This window comes from Manacus candei, unplaced genomic scaffold, assembly GCF_025592945.1.
Source record: "Manacus candei isolate 608988 ecotype Guabito, Panama unplaced genomic scaffold, ASM2559294v1 h1tg000071l, whole genome shotgun sequence".
NCBI classification, from domain to species: Eukaryota; Metazoa; Chordata; class Aves; order Passeriformes; family Pipridae; genus Manacus; species Manacus candei.
The window spans coordinates 11,053,148-11,070,884 of record NW_026138119.1 but is presented as its reverse complement, the minus strand read 5'-3'; the positions used below and the strand labels follow the sequence as shown (position 1 = coordinate 11,070,884).

At 47.3% G+C, this 17,737-nt stretch overlaps 1 protein-coding gene across 4 annotated transcripts in view; it reads right to left on the bottom strand.

Moving 5' to 3' along the window:
* EXD3 (exonuclease 3'-5' domain containing 3) overlaps positions 1-17,737 on the bottom strand; it is a 297,052-nt gene that overhangs the window by 200,935 nt on the left and 78,380 nt on the right. For all 4 annotated transcript variants that reach the window (XM_051807940.1, XM_051807943.1, XM_051807941.1 and 1 more), the window contains one exon: positions 4,436-4,500. In XM_051807940.1, coding sequence (XP_051663900.1) covers positions 4,436-4,500 — 65 coding nt within the window. The remainder of the gene's footprint in view (positions 1-4,435; positions 4,501-17,737) is intronic.

Below are 17,737 nucleotides of genomic sequence, written 5' to 3'. Positions count from 1 at the left end.
TTGTCACGTACAAAAAGATTAGTGAATCCTCCCTTCCCCCAGTTGAACACAAAGCTTTATTTTTTTAAATTTAATCTATTCAGAGAGGTAACTGTTGCTATTCAGCCACCATCCGCGCCTCCAGTGACTTTTCATGTCATTACAGATTCCTTCATGGCTCACTGCACCTCAAACCCAATGGGAAAAGCAGCAATTGTCCACACTAATTATCCCATAAAGACAGAGAAGTTGTTCTGTGGGGCAGACAAAGGGGCTTGGGATTTGGGGGAGGGGGAGAAAAGAAGAGAGCTGGAGAGAGGGGTGTTATTAGGAAAACGGCAATACCGAAGGTAGAGAATTGGGTTCAAAAACCTGCTCATCTTCTAACAGACTTACACGAGCACAGTGCATGAACCTCCTCATTCCTGCACCACAAACTTGCACATTTGACCTTATCCCCACTTCAGCTACAATGGCTCCTCAGCGTTATTGGAATATTTGGGAATCTCAAAATAGTTTGGATTTTGCACACAGGGTCAAAATGAATGAAATATCTGAGTTCAAACTCTGTCAGACTGCCATTCTCCAAATCTGTGCTCCTGTCCCCAAACCTCCCTGAGCAGGGCATTCTCTGCTCACCACCTACAGCCCCTGCACGTCAGGCATCACACACCTCCGAGAGCCTAAAGGCCCTGCAAAGGGGCTTGGAACATGGGAAAACTCCATGCCATAAATCTTAGGAATCCCAGGGTGATGTGTTTAGAAATGTGAAGGAATTGGACCCTCACTTTGTGAATGTTAATAGGCTACTTACTACCCATCTGGTAGAAGTGATAAATTAGCAGTACTGAGCAATATCTCTATAATGTTTACATTAGAAGTAGTTTCCAAGGAGCTGGGAGGGTTGGCAGGGTGAGGAAGTGGCATCCTCAGTACCCACACAGGACCTCTCACTGCATGGTACATGCACCAGCGTGGAGCAGGGCAAAGGCAGAGACAGAAGACAAGAAATGACTGAGAGCAGCTGCTCTCTTTCTTTTCTGGATAAAAAGCCAAATCCAAAAGATGCTCATTCCTGCTGCAGCCAGCACTTGTAATTTACTGTATATCATGGCCCCAGTCAGAGCTTCCAATGGAAACAACATAAAGTTTGAAGAACGACATGGAAAACAAAAGAAAATCTACAGAAAATCTGCCAATGAATTTGTTCTTTTTTATTCATCGACAATATTTACTGGAAGACAGTAATTTTCCAGAGTGTCTTTCATGTCTGGAAAAACCACAGAACCTATCGTTTACGACAGAAACTGTTTCTTTCTCACTAGACTATCAAAGGCAGCATGAAAAAGCTGATGACTAACAAAGATGTGACTTCAGATAAGAGATTTCTCCCTGCAAGTAATTTTCCCTGTGGCAAGAGTTCGCTTCAACTTCACTGGGAGATGCAGCAGAAGGCAAAGCCGAGCTCTTATCCAACCACAAACATCCAATACAACAGCCAAAGGAAAACAAAGCAACTTGCCAACTCAATTGCACTGCTTAGAAATGGCTTTTTTCCCCCCCAAAGCCCCACTTCAGCACACTCAGAGCTTCCACCACACTGCTCAACTCCTCCTTGGGCTGGAGTCCGAGCCTGGGCTTTGGTGGGCTGGGTTCCAGCAGACACCAGGTCCTGCTGGCACGGGCAGAGCAGCTCCCAGCACTGACCCCGCTGCCAGCAGCATGAACTGTGCTCATCCAGACTGAATCTGGCCTTGGTACCAGCCAGGCCAGGACAAGCTGGGAAAAAGCCTCCCTGCAGCCCTCGGAGCAAGCTGAAGCCTTCAACCATGAGGTGTGTAGTCTGAGGGGGAAAAGCAAAACCAGAAAGGGCATGAGACACCTAAATCAGAGAGGAAGGAGTGCTGTGCTCCCTGGCTCATCCCTCTGCCAGAGAAGGATTCCTCTCAGACATAACTGCCATTTCCATTTCAATTGATTCCCATGGCAGGGAATGCTCCTTGGGGGATTTCTACAGCCTGACAGATCATGGGAATAGGAAAATGTTGCTGATGCTCAAACTACACACTTCTTCATTCAGCTTTGGTCCCTTATTTCCAGTCACACAGCTCCAGGCAGTCTGCAGATGCTTCCTGGTTATTCCAGAACCGTCTTTCCTATGTAGAAAATGACCATTTCTTATACCCACGTTCCAGAACTGAGGTCATGCCATGGCAGACACTCTCCTGCCCATGGTCACTGATTTGAGACCAAGGGCTGATTCTCCCAAGTTCACAGACAATATTCACTTACAGGCACACACAGCGAGAGGCAAAGAAGCTCCTGCCATTTTCCTGGCAGTGGAGCAGACTGAGCTGTATTTAAACCAACTTCCCTCAGTTATTTGGGGTGGCAGCAGCAGCACAACACTCCTGAGCTGCACAGAGAGGGCAGGGCAGCCCTGCCCCTTAAGAGTCCACACTTGCTGTGGGTGCATGGCCCTAGGCAGGGATCAGCCCATCTCAGTCACAGCGTGACCAGCACATGTCAGAACCCACTGGGACATTCCTGCTGAGCTTCCCTCATCAGCTGGTCCCACCACAGGCCTCCTCATCGCTCCAAAAAGGGTTCATTGGGGGTCAGAAATGCACCCTCCAGGTGGAGAAACACACTCCTGCCTGTGCCAGCACCCCCACAGCACTGCCTGGAGGGGGACCTGCAAACCCCACTGGGGAACTGCAGCCTGCATGTCCTGCAATGCTGCATCCCACTGGAATGACCAACACAAGAAAGACATGGACCTGTTGGAATGAATCTAGAGGAGGCCACTAAGTTGGTCAGGAGGCTGGAGCCCCTCTGCTCTGGAGCCAGGCTGGAAGAGCAGGGAGTGTTCACCTGGAGAAGAGAATGATCCAGGGAGAGCTCAGAGCCCCTTCCAGTGCCTAAAGGGGCTCCAAGAGAGCTGGAGAGGGACCTGGGACAAGGGATGGAGGGACAGGACAAGGGGGAATGGCTTCACACTGGCAGAGGGCAGGGTTAGATGGGATATTGGGAAGGAATTGTTGGCTGTGAGGGTGGGGAGGCCCTGGCACAGGTTGCCCAGAGAAGCTGTGGCTGCCCCAACCCTGGAAGTGTCCAAGGCCAGGTTGGACGGGGCTTGGAGCAACCTGGGCTAGTGGAAGGTGTCCCTGCCCATGGCAGGGGGGCAGGATGAGATGATCTTTAAGGTCCCTTCCAACCCAAACCAGTCTGGGATTCTGTCATTCTGTGACCATTACAGAAACAAACCAACTGAACACATGGAGCTGCAAGTGTGAGTCCTGGGGATCCTGCAGCTTTTCCACCTCCTGCAGGAATACTCTGGTGTTTTCTGGTCAATGACACGTCCATGGGAAGCTTTGTCATTTCCAGAGTATTTTTCTTCCCAATCCACACACAGATCCCAGGGTACCCAGTGCAAAGAATTTTGATGATTACCCTTTCCTACTGTTGTTTTGTGGGATTAAATGACCTCAAGACCTAAAGGATAATATTTTTTTTCCTTCAATTGTAACAAAACTTGATGGAAAGCTCAAGGCTTTAGAGTTGCTGAGCTCAAATCTCCCTTGGTGAGTGACCATTTGGAAAGGCACCTCTCACATTGGGTTTCCAGTTGTTTAGTAATTCCAGCTGGGAACCACAGACTACCAGTAATGGAAAGTCTAAGTGCAGCAGTCAAGGACAATGACTAAACACTCCAGACACCCAGGATGGAGCACGTACACCAGGTCCTCAGCCATGCTGGCCATTCCACACAGGACACATTCCACGTGGGGAGATGCAGGGTCCTGGGTCTTTTAGAAAAGAAACCATCTCAGCTGTGAACCTGCCTGAACAGTGGAGAGTTAAACATGGGAAACCCACCACTCAGCCAATTCATCTACTGGTTTTGTTAGTTTTCAAGCTCCAAGATTTAGATTAAATATATTTTACTGCCTAAGAGAAATCTCCATGTAGAGTCCATAGGTTGCTGTATAAAAATACTGCACTAATTTTAGCCAAGCAGTGTAAATTCACCACTCTAAAAGGTAAAGACAAACCAAATCAGAAAAAAAAATACTTTGAATAGGAAAGCTTTGATATCATTCCACTTGGCAAAGAGCACTTCTCTACCGACTTCAACCCTCATTTTTTTCAGCTACTAGAAGTATTCTTCCTCCTCCCCGAAGATCCTCCATTTAATGGACAAAAAAGTGTTTAAAACAAAACAAAAGCAACTTTGATTTTTTTCCCTCTGTAACTCAGCCCTGTAAACTCCAGCTCTTTTATAGGAGCCCCTGAACTGCTCCACATCACACAGAGTACCTTTTTTTTTCACTTGTAGCTGCAAATGCACAGGCTCTTCCCCTGTGTGCTGGAATGAAAGAGTAGTGAAGGATTGCGGGTCTGACCTGTGCCTGGACATGCTCTGCATGTCACCGAGGGGGCTCAGCCTTACCTTCCTCAGCTCTTGCTTTGTCCAGAGAAGCTGAAGGGTTTTCAGCAACAGGAGTGGGTCCTGGCCTGGAGGAGGGGGAAGAGAGAGAGAAAAGGAGAGAGAAAAACAAAACAAAACAGATTTATTGGCTCTGTAGAGGCAGCCCAGACACACTGGGGCATTGTTTCACCCGAGAGAAATCAGCTACTCCGTGCACTGTGTTGGAAACCACCAACCTTCCAACTGCCAGTCAGGATTAGAGTGCTAAACCCCTGCACTCCAAACCCCAGCCGACTCACAGCCACCACCCATGCAGGCTTTAACTCAGCACCCCCAGCTCCAACACTGCAGAGCTGTGCTGGTGCAGTCACAGCTCAGTCCTGCTGCTGCTCCTCACCCCGTCCACCCCCACCCCCTTTTCACACGAAACAAAACGGTCCTGGAAGAGAGAACACCTTGCACAGGTCGGGAAGGGTGATGAGCACACAGATTTTTAGGGAATGGCTCTGAAGTGTAACCTCATGGCAACCTGGGGGTGGAGGAGGGAGTGGGTGAATTTGGGTGCTGGAGGGGAGAGTCTGTCCTTGACAGGCTGGACTGGACACAGGCTGAGGGATCTGGGCAAAGTGGTGTCTGAGGAAGAGGGAAGATGAAATGCTGCTGTGATTAGTGGCAATGCTAAACAAAGAGGGATCCAATATTTCAAAAGAAGGTTATTTGGAATTTTCCTCTTACTTTTCACCTAGTTATTGTAGAACTTGAAGTCAGTTGTTCTTTTGTGTCTATTATCATTCATCATACTGTTACTCATCATGCCAGTATTTCTGAACCAATTTTTTAGGAATAACTCATTTTAAAAGCAGTAACATGTTTGATATTTGATTCTATTTAATGCACAATCATTTTCTTATGAAACCATGACTCAGAATATTCTGAATGAAAATCGTCTATGGCATGAACAGTTTAAATGTGAAGAATGACTTTAAAAATCTGAATGAGCTCTCCAAAACCACTCCTTCTCGTGAACCTCTTCTTATGTTTTCACACAGCCAAAAGAAAATGTTAAAAGGAAGCATTCTTTCAATCACCTTTTGTGTTTTACAATTCCTAAAGAGCTCATTTCCAAATGCCAGATTTCATGCTCAGTATCCCATCACACTTCATATTTCAGGTCACAAAAAACTTCCTCAGCTGTGAAACGCTCTACCTCATCCAACTGAACTCTGAGGCACTGCATTTATAAAATATTTGAAGTAGCAAGCTGATTACTGGTTGAGCCAAGAGCATGATAATATTCCCATTATCCACTAACCTCTGGGAAACACCAGCCAAATTAAAAATGCCACATTTACAATTCATAAGATAATATTTTCTTTCATCTCTGGTTGTTCTGAAATGTTGAACTCTCCAAACACTGGCAGTTCTCAGCTACTGCTCCTCCTCTGGAAAAAGAAAAGGCTCTTTTTACACCAGAACAGAAGAAAAGCCAGATCCCTACTCCCCACTAAATTAGCAAATTACAGTCAAATTCAACCCATGTGTGTGTGCATATCTGCACACTCTCCTTTTGGCCTAACTCCCAAAGAAATTTATACACACACAGGAAAAAAAAACTAGAATGCAATGCAGTGTGTAACCAAATACACTGTAAATCTGAGCTGTAATTAATGCAGGGAACAAGCTGGAATGATACAGGAAATGAGAGCAGTTAAGGAGAGCAGTGTTTCACTTCAGATACAGCCAATAATTCAACTTGTTAAAAAGCTTTCTAAACCTCAATCAACAAACCCAGCCCTTTTCTTACTGACTTTTTCCTGCCTTACCTCCCTGCAACTGAAACCCAAACTCACTGGTCTGAGACACACAGACCAATGGAAACGTCTCTCCAGTCAATTTTAACCAGCTCAGTGTGGTGCCAACATGGCCCTGAGCAGGCACAGGTACATGGGGCACCTTCCCCTCCCCAGACCCTGGCACTGAATGCACCCAGTACTCAGTTATTTCCACAGACCCCACCTGGAGCACTGTCCAGCTCCAGGGTGCTCAGCACAGGAAGGACATGAACCTGTTGGAGCAAGTCCAGAAGAGGCCACAAAGATGCTTCGAGGGCTGGAGCCCCTCTGCTCTGGAGCCAGGCTGGAAGGGCTGGGGGGGTTCACCTGGAGAAGGGAAGGCTCCAGGGAGACCGGAGAGCTCCTTCCAGGACTGAAAGAGGCTCCAGGAGAGCTGGAGAGGGACTGGGGACAGGGGATGGAGGGACAGGAGAAGGGGGAATGGCTTCCCACTGCCAAAGGGCAGGGGTTGAACGAGAGAAACTCTGAGAAAATCACCTGTTGGTGACCAAACAGGGCTGCTCCTTTCCTTACCTGGTAAGGCTTGTAAGGATCTAAGGATAGTCAGAGCTAAACATAACAAAATAACCCACATGCAGCAGCTCCCAGAGCCAAACATGAACGGGACAGCAAAGCCACATCATGCCATTGTCTAATCCCACCAGAGAGAAGGGATGCTGCAGTTCATGCTGGATTTTGAGCTATTGCATCCAATTACTCTCCAGCTGAGACAGAAGATGGAAATGTGAAGGTTCACATAATTTTGTCTCCTGAAAGAAATGAACAATTCATTTGTTCTGTGTCCTGCAGGACCTCTTTGGAGGACTGGCCTCCTCATGGTTCTCCTGGCACCCATAAACAAAAAATTAGTGTCTTTGGCATTGATGAAGAATTAATAACTACTGCTATATTCCCACTGGAATACCAGACAGGTTCCTGCTCATCCACATCGCAGAAGGAAGCAGCAGTAAACTAATGCTGGGATATCCAAGGAAAAACAACAGGACCTTACAGGGAATTTCATAAGCCTTCCAGACAAATCTGGAGAACAGACAACTGCTCCAGACACAAGAGAGTGAGGAAGAAATACAAGGGAAGGAGGAATAAAGCAAAGAGACTGAAAACCAAGTGGTCAGAACTGAACCACAAGTGCACTTGGGCTTGGCTCAGGACAAGAACAAGGCAAGGATGGGGCATGGCCAGAAAAACACCTTCATATGCTCCACCAAGAACACCCAGAATAGCCGCTGCTGAAGAGAAGTTAAATCCTGCAGAGATTCCTACATCCTGAAGAGATATCCAGCTATTAGCAAGGGACATTCAATGAGCAAAATAAACAAAACACGGATGTAAACCAGCAAAAAACCCCAATGGTGCAAGTCAGAGAGATGAGCTGTCCCTGCTCCAGCTGTGAGCAGCAGGGCTGGCCGGGTCCGCCACTGCAGCAGCCGAGACGTGTCCGAGGCAACTGAGCCCACCCCGTTCCTAGACCAAGCTCCAGAGAGAGTGCTCAGTCTGACACTGATCCTTCCCTTCACAGCTCCAAAAAAGGGGGTTGCAGACCATAAAACACCTGGTAAAGCAAACACCTCACCAAAACAAGGTTAAAGAATGTTGGTGGAGATCTCAAAAAGACACATCTGTGCCCACTCCATCAAGACACAAATAACTTTGAGTTTTTCCTCTGAGAGTTTCTCCCAATAGCACGTTCCTGTTTTAAACATTTTGACATTAATATATTTCCTCTCAACATTTTTCATTCTGAAAATAAATGAGCTCTGCCCTGAATCTGGTACCAAAATTGGAAGAGCTGGTAAATCAAATGTCTTCCAGTTCTCAAGATCTGTGGTTACATTTCAAAACCATATAAACCACAAGGCTTATATTTCTGAGTTAGAAAAGTGCCTTTGAGGAAAACCATAAAGTACTTTCTGTTCATTCTCTCCTTTTCCTTTGTGCATCCATCACGCAGACCCTGCTGTGATCACAACAAAAGCGGTGCTCACGGGCTGGTGAGGCAGCACTGGGTTTGCTGGTGAGGTTTGCAGGACATCCTTGCAAAATTCTGCTGCTTTACCACCAGTGCTGCTGAAACGGCCTGGCAAGAGAACCCCATGTTCTGACTGAGGCTCCTCGTGTCTCTCACCTGAGGCAAGTGAGGCATCTAACCCCAGAGGAGGAATTTCCCAAGGAAAAAACCTCCTGAGACTTTCTCTTTGTGTCCAAAGCCATTAAATGCCCCCAGATGTTGAGATCTGGAATAATTACAGTCAGCAAAAGAAAAGATAGAGAATGAAAACAAAAGCAACCCCCAAAAATAAGGCTCAAGTGACTAAAATGCAGTATCACAGCCCCCAAACTGTCACTTACAGCTGAAAGTCATGGACAGGAAAGGTCAAGAACAAAAAGCTAATTACAGAATCACAGAATCATAGAATCTTCTGGGTTGGAAGGGACCCACAAGGATCATCCAGTCCAACTCCTGGCCCTGCACAGACACCTCAACACTCCCCCCTGTCCCTCAGAGTGTTGTCCAAACCCTCCTGGAGCTCTGGTAGCCTTGGGGCTGTGCCCACTGCCCTGGGGAGCCTGGTCAGTGCCCAACCACCCTCTGGGGGAAGAACCTTCTCCTGAGATCCAACCTGAGCCTGCCCTGACACAGCTCCAGCCATTCCCTGGGTCCTGTCCCTGCTCACAGGGAGCACAGATCAGAGCTGCCCCTACAATGATTATGTTTTCTTTAGGCAGTCAGATTACACCTCTGCCCTGCAAGTTAGTGGGATTTTAATAAATGTTTAATGGAATATCCAACAAATCCAACCCACCCAGTAAACAATCAGTGAATTTTTACTATTACTTATTGCCTTGTATGCCCTCTGCCCCAATAAATCCCTGAGATATGTTCTCTGTGAAAACTCCTGTTCATCTCTGATATATCTGAGATACTTTTCAGAAAGGAAAACAAAAATTTGAGACATTTCTGCGTCCCCCCCCAAGGGCAGCCAGACCCTTTGGACTTAAAAACTCCAATATATCAGTGCACAGGCAATGCACAAGCTGAGAGTTTGGGTGAGCAGAGTCCTTCAGCCAGCTCGTGTTCCAGCAGCACGATGGGTGCACCCACACTGTGCCCATTAAACTACAGCTGGGAACCAACAAATACTGTGTTTTGTAAGAACCAATCAAAGTCTCTGATCAAAACCTACTCTGTCTCAATTTTGTTCAGAAGTGGCTGCAGCTCACAAGTGTGTGCTGCTTTTGCAGAACAACATGCTGAGAGGGCACAGAAATAATATCACTTTGATAATGCAAAAATGAATGGATGCATTTTCTAGGGACCAAATTTGAACCTTTAAGGACAAGCTGATTTAACTAAAAAGGCACAAAATTCCTCCACAGAAATCCACAGATTGTGACACCTTCCAGGTGTTCTCGCTGTGCCTCCTTTTCATGGGCACACATAATATAAATAAACCTTCCAGTGGTTTTTAAGCAGTTTTGAGCTTGAGGAAATGACGCCGTATGGAACGTCTCCTAACAATGTGACATGACATTTAAAAGACACAAAACCAATTCTAAAACATGCAGGTATGTGCTCATGCATTGTAAAAGTATGGGTTGGAATTAAAAAAACATACAATAAAGAAACAAAAGGAAAGGGCTATGTGAACCTAAAGTAAGTAGGAAGACTTGAGAAAAAACAAGTATAAGTGAATATGTGGGTGTTAGCAGAGCATGGCAGTGCCATTCTCCTTTTGCTTTGTGGGAGGCTTCTTCAGTGATTTTTGCTTACTTGGATTTATCCCAGGGCCTGGGGAGTGATACCAAACATGCCACATATCCATAGATGGGTAAAGATGTCCCACACACCAGAATTAATGGTCACCAATCAAAACAGGTATGACACAGATTATTTCAGAGTTAGGAATATACTGTCACAGCAGTTCTTGGTCCTGCCACGTCATCCCTCTCTCGTACTGAAGAATCACCTTTAAGAACCCTCTCTTAAGTCTGAGGCTTCCAGCAAACCTGGGACTGCAATGGGGAAATCCCTTTGGAAACAGAAATTACAGCGGTAGAACCCCACACTGCTGCTCCAGAGCATCCCTGGGAAGTCTGTTCCTGCCGCTGGGCAAATCTTGCTTATTCCTGTATCTTCTGGAGTAACTTCTTGTGTTTCCATCCTGGGTATCTCCAGTAAAAGCCTGTATTCACACGTACATAGAATGCTTGCTGTTGGGAGGGACCTTAAAACTCACCTCGTTCTACCCCCTGCCATGGGCAGGGACACCTTCCACTGGACCAGGTTGCTCCGAGCCCCATATGCAATTCTCTTCTCTGGTTTCACAAGGAGGAGAGAGCAAAGGGCAATTAGTGCATCAGAAACTGCAAAGGACGGAGGTGGGATGTGGGGTTTTTTGGAAATGTTTTTTTGGGACACATTTTTCTCAGTTGGTCAGAACCTGATGGCTGCAATACCCCAGCAGTGGGTTTGTTGGCATTGCTGCTTCATCCCCTTCGACCTCCTTCCCCATTTCTGATGAAGAACATGTGTTCTAAATGACATCTAATGCCACTGCTGGAAGCTGCCTGTATTTCTGCAACAGTGCCAAGGTTCATATTTCCTCCTTCACCCACAATGAAACAAAACCTCTGCCTGCTTTGCACCCTCATCAGCACAAGGGACAGGGGGGACAGTCAGTGCTCCCTGCAAAACCACGGCACTGAACCCATAGTTATAGCTGGGAGTGGAGAGAAGAGGGAAATAACAATGTATTTCCCCCATAAAGAATTAAAAACCAAACAACTTGGCAAGCAGACAAGAGGCAGAGCTCCAAATTACCGCAGAATCAAGGTAAGAACTTGGGTGTGAACTCAGGAACTCGGAGGGTGGGGAGGCCCTGGCACAGGGTGCCCAGAGAAGCTGTGGCTGCCCCATCCCTGGAAGTGTCCAAGGCCAGGTTGGACGGGGCTTGGAGCAACCTGGGCTAGTGGAAGGTGCCCCTGCCCATGGCAGGGGGTGGGACAGGATGGGCTTTAAGGTCCCTCCCAACCCAAACCACTCTGGAACACTATTCTAAGAAGATCAGTGCCAAAGCAAGGGCTTTAGCAACCCTTTGGGAAGGGCTGTGTTTCCCTGCATCCCCAGAGTGCGGGTTGCTCCAGTGAGGGCTGTGATGTGGGGCCGGGATGTGCTCAGCATGGGGGAGCAGGTGCCTGCAGATGCTGCTGGGGCAAGCCAGGACCCAATGCCCACAGCCCTGTGCCCAAATCAGCAGCCAACAGATGTGCTTTGAGGGCTGGGAAAGCAAACATGGACCTGGGCAGGCAACACACCTGAGCAGTGTCCACCTCAGCTTAACAGTCATAGAATCACACATTGGTTTGGGTTGGAAGGGACCTTAAAGCTCATCTCATTTCCACCCCCTGCCATGGGCAGGGACACCTTCCACCAGGCCAGGTTGCTCCAAGCCCCGTCCAACCTGGCCTTGGACACTTCCAGGGATGGGGCAGCCACAGCTTCTCTGGGCAACCTGTGCCAGGGCCTCCCCACCCTCACAGGGAACAATTCCTTCCCAGTATCCCATCTAATGCTGCCCTCTGGCAGTGGGAAGCCATTCCCCCTTGTCCTGTCCCTCCAGGCCCTTGTCCCCAGTCCCTCTCCAGCTCTCTTGAAGCCCCCTTAGGCACTGGAAGGGACTGTACAAAGTTCTGCTCAGACCTGTCAGTTCACACGCACTGAGGGAGTCGACGGCTCCTGGACACCTTCTCATTCCCAGTTAAATTGATGGCTGCTGTCTTAAGGGAGGTTGATTTTTTTTTTTCAGGGATATCACTCACATTCCAGTAACACCATGACCAGGAAGAATTTCCAAGGCACCTTTCTCCACCCCCGCATGTTACTTTTGAATGTAAACCAGCACTGTCTTGGGGATGGGGAGGATTTTCCCTCACAAGTGTCCAGCCCTATTTCAGATGCACCTTCACCAAGGGGGCAAAGGCTCTTCAATACCTTCTCTTGGCAGAATCTGTTTCTTAGGGAAAATAGTTATTTCCAGGAATGATAGCACTTTACTCCAAAGAACACTTTGGTTAAGGAGTAATCACTTGGTGATTCATCCCAATCTCCACTGACTGCAGTGATGAGTCTCCCACTAAGGATAAAAGCTCCCAGAGGTATTCCCTGCAGGACAATGGCTCAGGTAGCAGTGTCTGCAGGGGCAGAGGATCTTCCAGGAGAGCCTGATACACTTCAGTGCTAATTACACCCACCACTGAACCCTCCAGTGCCAAATTTACAGGAGGATCGGATGTCACAAAACTGTTTCATTTCAGAAACAATGCAGTGCTCTGCTTTAGCAGCATTTCCAGAGCTCCAAAACTCCCTCATCATCCCATCAACTTCCATCTCATTCCTTCACTGCCTCCCACAAAAGGCAAATATGCTTTAGGACATCTAACTGTGGGTTTAGCCTTATTCACACACCAAGGAAATGAAGCAAGAAGGCGGGGAGAGTCCTTCTTTATGTATGTCTGGCTCACTCCAGCCTTGGCTCCATTTCCAGTTTCAGCTGCTGCTTTCTCATCGGCAGAGCTTTGAACTCCACCACACCGAGCCCTTCACATCCCGGAAGGGAAGGAACCACACCAGCTACCACACTCTTAAAGTGCTCACACCACACACCTCCCCTGTAATTTTAACATTAAAGATAGAGCCTTTTGGGAGGTCTGTGAGTTTAGGTTCACCAAAGAAAAGGCATTTATTACTTGTTCCTCCAGCTCTTCATTCACACATTTGGATTCCCCTTCTGCACTAATGCAGCCAGTGGGAGGATCTGCATCAGACAGAAGGGGAAAAATATCCCCTAATGCATTAAGTTCATCACTTGTTATCACCTGACTATGAACATCAGCTAGTTCTCAGTCACCAGAAACCTCCTTTAAGATGAATGGTTCCTTATTCCTGCATTTATCAGTTTGCTCTGATAAGTTTCTCCCAGCCCTGAGATGCTCTTTACATGACAGTCATTGACTCCTGCTTGCCAAGAGAGACCTGGACATCCCTGCAGCCTCTCTACAACAGACAAAATTCCCCACAGTTGGAATTGGTACTGAAATAAATGGGCTCACATCACCTAATGCACTGCCACGAGCTGGTCCAGACACCACTGGGAACTGGAGAACCAGTTTTTGTTTTGTTCATAGTCCAGATGGAAAAGTCAGGTCAGCCTGAAGTGATTCCCCCTAGCCCAGGTTCTGTGCCTGGATTGAAAGCAGAGGCAAAGCTTCATTCCAATCCAACTGAGACAGTTGTTTCACTGAGCAGGAAATATTTTGGTTCACTTTAGGGGGAGATCAATATCTAGAAGCTTATCTTCTGAGGGTTTTTTACCATCTTTCAGACAGACCGGATTTAACAGAAACTTCTAATTCAATGATGCACCTTCCATGTAGGACAGCAAGTTAGAGTCCAGCAATTCCTCAGCTGGTTTGGATGTACTCTATTAAGGAAGCAATTATATATCATAGAATTAGTCCTACCAATTGTACTTTCTCTAATATCCTTGCAAAAGCTTATCACAAAGCATAGAATCTCAGAATGGTTAGGGCTGCAGTCAGCCCTGCAAGCAATGCTTATTTCGTGTTTCTCATTTGATTCTTCCAGAGAAAAGCCAAAATTCCTCAGGTGCCATTAGTGAGCCTATGCTTTCCTGGGATCACTCTGTTAAGCCATACCTTGGTCTATGCTGCTGACCACATTGTTATTGAAAAGTCAGAATTAGGAGCTCAAACAGAAATATGGTGGAGAATGAGCGGCACAGGCAGAACACTGAGAAACTGCTGGAGAGGAGAAAGGGAAATGAAGGACAGTGGGCAGAGTAACAGTGCATTGAAAGCAAAACAAGTTTTTCTAGAAAAAGATCCAGCCTTTCTCAATGGCAGCAAAAGTCATTCTGTAACTAAGGGCACGAGAGATCCCTTCCATTCTGAGAAATCTGAGTTATGAAAACATAATAGGAACCCTCAGCATTTGGCTCACGCACGCTCGATTTCTCAGTGAGTCAGAAGTTCACATTCTTCTACTGCAGCCTCCCAACTGAAAACAATCCCCACACTTCAAGCACAAGAATAATACAGCACACATATGCTTTTTATAAAACAATCCTTACAAATAACCATGGCTTTTGTTTTCATAATGGCTAAAATTCATCATTTCCCCCCAAAAAAGCACAGATCAAACAGAATGCACTCTCATTAAAAGAGAAGGCTCGCTTGGCTGAGCACCACAGCCAGTAACATTACCCTCTGATTTTCTTAGTGCTTTTTGTCAATGAAGAGACAGGAGAGCTGCTCCCCAGGCTCTCCGGGGCAGGAAAGGCACAGAGCAACCCCATCCCAGTGCTCCAAACAAGGACTTTCCTCCCTCACCTCACATCAGCCCTGAGGACACTCACAATCTTCTCCCACCCAGCACATACCCACAACATCACAGAATCCCAGACTGGTTTGGCTTGGAAGGGAGCTTAAAGATCATCTCATTTCACCCTCCTGCCATAGGCAGGGACACCTTCCACTAGAACAGGTTGCTCCAAGCCCCATCCAACCTGGCCTTGGACACTTCCAGGGATCCAGGGGCAGCCACAGCTTCTCTGGGCAACCTGTGCCAGGGCCTCCCCACCCTCACAGCCAGGAATTCTTCCCAATATTCCATCTAACCCTGCCCTCTGCCAGTGGGAAGCCATTCCCCCTTGTCCTGTCCCTCTATCCCATGTTCCTCTCCAGCTCTCCTGGAGCCCCTTTAGGCCCTGGAAGGGGCTCTCAGGTCTCCCTGGAACCTTCTCTTCTCCAGGTGAACCCCCCCAGCTCTCCCAGCCTGGCTCCAGAGTAGAGGGGCTCCAGCCCTTGGAGCATCTCTGTGGCCTCCTCTGGACTCCAGAGCAGCTCCACGTCCTGGGACCCCAGAGCTGGAGGCAGTTCTGCAGGTGGGATATCTCCTGAGCAGAGCAGGGGGCTAAAATCACCTCCCTCACAGCACCTGGGCACCACACATGGCACAGGAGTAGGGGATGCCCTTCAGAACTGGTGCCAATTGAAGAGATAAAAATGAAATCCCACCAAAGAGCTCTCCAGCTCTGGGACATCCTCACAGTGCCTGAGATGACACAGTCTGGGGGTCACTGCACAACAGTGAAGGAGGCCATCTAACACTGTCACTCTGAACACCATGTGTGTCATCACCTCAGACAAACAGAGGTCATCTGGGGACACTTTCAATGTGCCCTGGACAGACAAGAAGGACAAGTGCAGCTATTTTTACATAAGTGGTAATTTAAAAATAACACCAAGAAATCGCTTTCTAGGCAGTTAATGAAATCTAACTTCATAAAAGCCTAAAAATGTAAGCATTGTAAACCTTTTGCAAGTAGTTGGCAACACTGTCAAATGGTTTCCTCATCTGTCATGGGCTCTAACCTCAGTGTCAAGGGCTCTTGAGCACCAAGATCTCTGGCACGGGGCTGCTGGCAGCCTGGGCACACACAGGAGGGGAGGACAGCACTGCAGTCCCTCATTCCCTTCCAGTTTCACACCCTCTCCCTCCATCCAGCTGAAGGCCCTGAGCTCGGTGATCTCCGTCCTACCCAACCCAGGGCTTGGATTCTTGTGTTTAAAACTGTTTAAATAAAACCCACAGTTTCATCACACAGTATTCCTCTTCCTCCAAAAAATCAGCCAAGCTATTTTTACCTCCTTTAGCCACCAGCTCCACGCATTTTTTCAGTGATGAAGAGAATTGGTTTCTGTTCCCATAAACTATCTCAGTGTTGAGGGAAGGGTGAGGAGCAAGTCACCACGTTCCCAGAAGGAGGACAATAATCAGTGCCGTGGAATGAACCATTCCTCACATCCCACTGTCTTACCAACCTCCTCAGCCCAGGAACAGGAGGATCTGGCACAGCCAGGGTGCAAGTCTATGTCCTACACTGAGCTAATGGTACTTCCATGGAAACTGAAATTCAGGAGTTTAAAAACAACATCTACAACATCACTCCAGACAACTAACCATTTCTTCTTTCAAGTTTACCAATCCTGCAAAGGGGAAGAAAGCCAATATTGTCCAGGATAAAAGGGGGAACTTCTTACTTACATAAGAGACTGAAACTGCCAGGAACAGCAGCAGCCCCAGTGGACTGAAGTGCAGTATGGGAAAGAAGCGTCAGATGCAGAGTACTACCATAAAGCTAAAAGGAGACCTGTTTTTTCCCCTCCAGACACCTCTGGAAATCCCCAAGTTCTCAATCTAACAACCTTTAGCTGTCTCTCCTTAGTAGTTTTACATGAAAAAAACTCAACTGGTAATTCTAAAAAGCTGTAGTACATGTTTTGCAGCTATCCAACTTTCTTTTTAGATCAGTAACAATAGTCTGATTCTTCTTTAAATTACATTTGCACCTTTTCTTAAGCCAGTTCCTCACTTCTACATCCACAGATCCTTCCTGAGGCTGTGTGATGTGTCATGGTGCTGATCCCCATCAGTGCAGACCAGGGGCCAGGCCCTGTACAGAGCCAAAAGTGCTGCAGCTTCACCCTGCCCAGGGCAGTGGCAAAGTTGCCATCCTTAGAAGTGTTCAAAAAATGTGCAGATGTGACACCTGGGGACACGGTGACATCTTTACTCAAGTAAACAAAGTGGAGAAGATCCATCAGTCCAGGCTGAGTCCATCTCTCCACGGGCAGAGGGAAATAGCTACTTTGCTTATGTTGAACAAAATAATGGTAAAATTCCTATGATAAAAGAATTCCTTCTTCTTCCAATAGCTAATGACATCTCAGAGTGGAGGTTAAAACTCTGCCTCCAGTAGAATCACAGACTGGTTTGTTGGAAGGGCCCTTAAAGATCATCTCGTTCCAACTCCCCTGCCATGGGCAGGGACACCTTCCACTAGACCAGCACTGATACTCAACATTATCAGAGAAAACAAGAATCTTCAAATAACATGTTCCTCACCCATATCTCTGCTGCTGCCTTTGGAAATCCCATCCTCAGGTGCCAGGAACTGCTCCCAAATGTGCCTCAAATCCTGAATCTGCTCCCTCTACACACAAAGCTCTCCAGGTCTCTCTTAAGTGGTTGCAAAACAGCCAAATGCTTTTCCCTGAGCCGGCTGGCCCAAACCATTCCCTCCAGCACATGGCACAGGCATCACACATGGGCTCAGGTAAAACCTTGCCCTGTACCTCACAGGGTGCTCCCACTGACCACAGAGCTGCCTTGGAGCTTTTCCAGTTTCTAGCACTAAAAACACAGCCAAACAAAAGATCTCACTGCTGCTTAACATAAAAGTAGCGGTAGCTGTTCACTTCCAAAATTTATAGCTGCACCCTCTTACATAAAATAAACCCCCCTATTTTTGAGAGGTCCTGCACATTTAAGTTACAGCTGTGGGGAGGTTCGGTGGAAAGGCCAGGATACCTGTCAGCCCAGCACCAG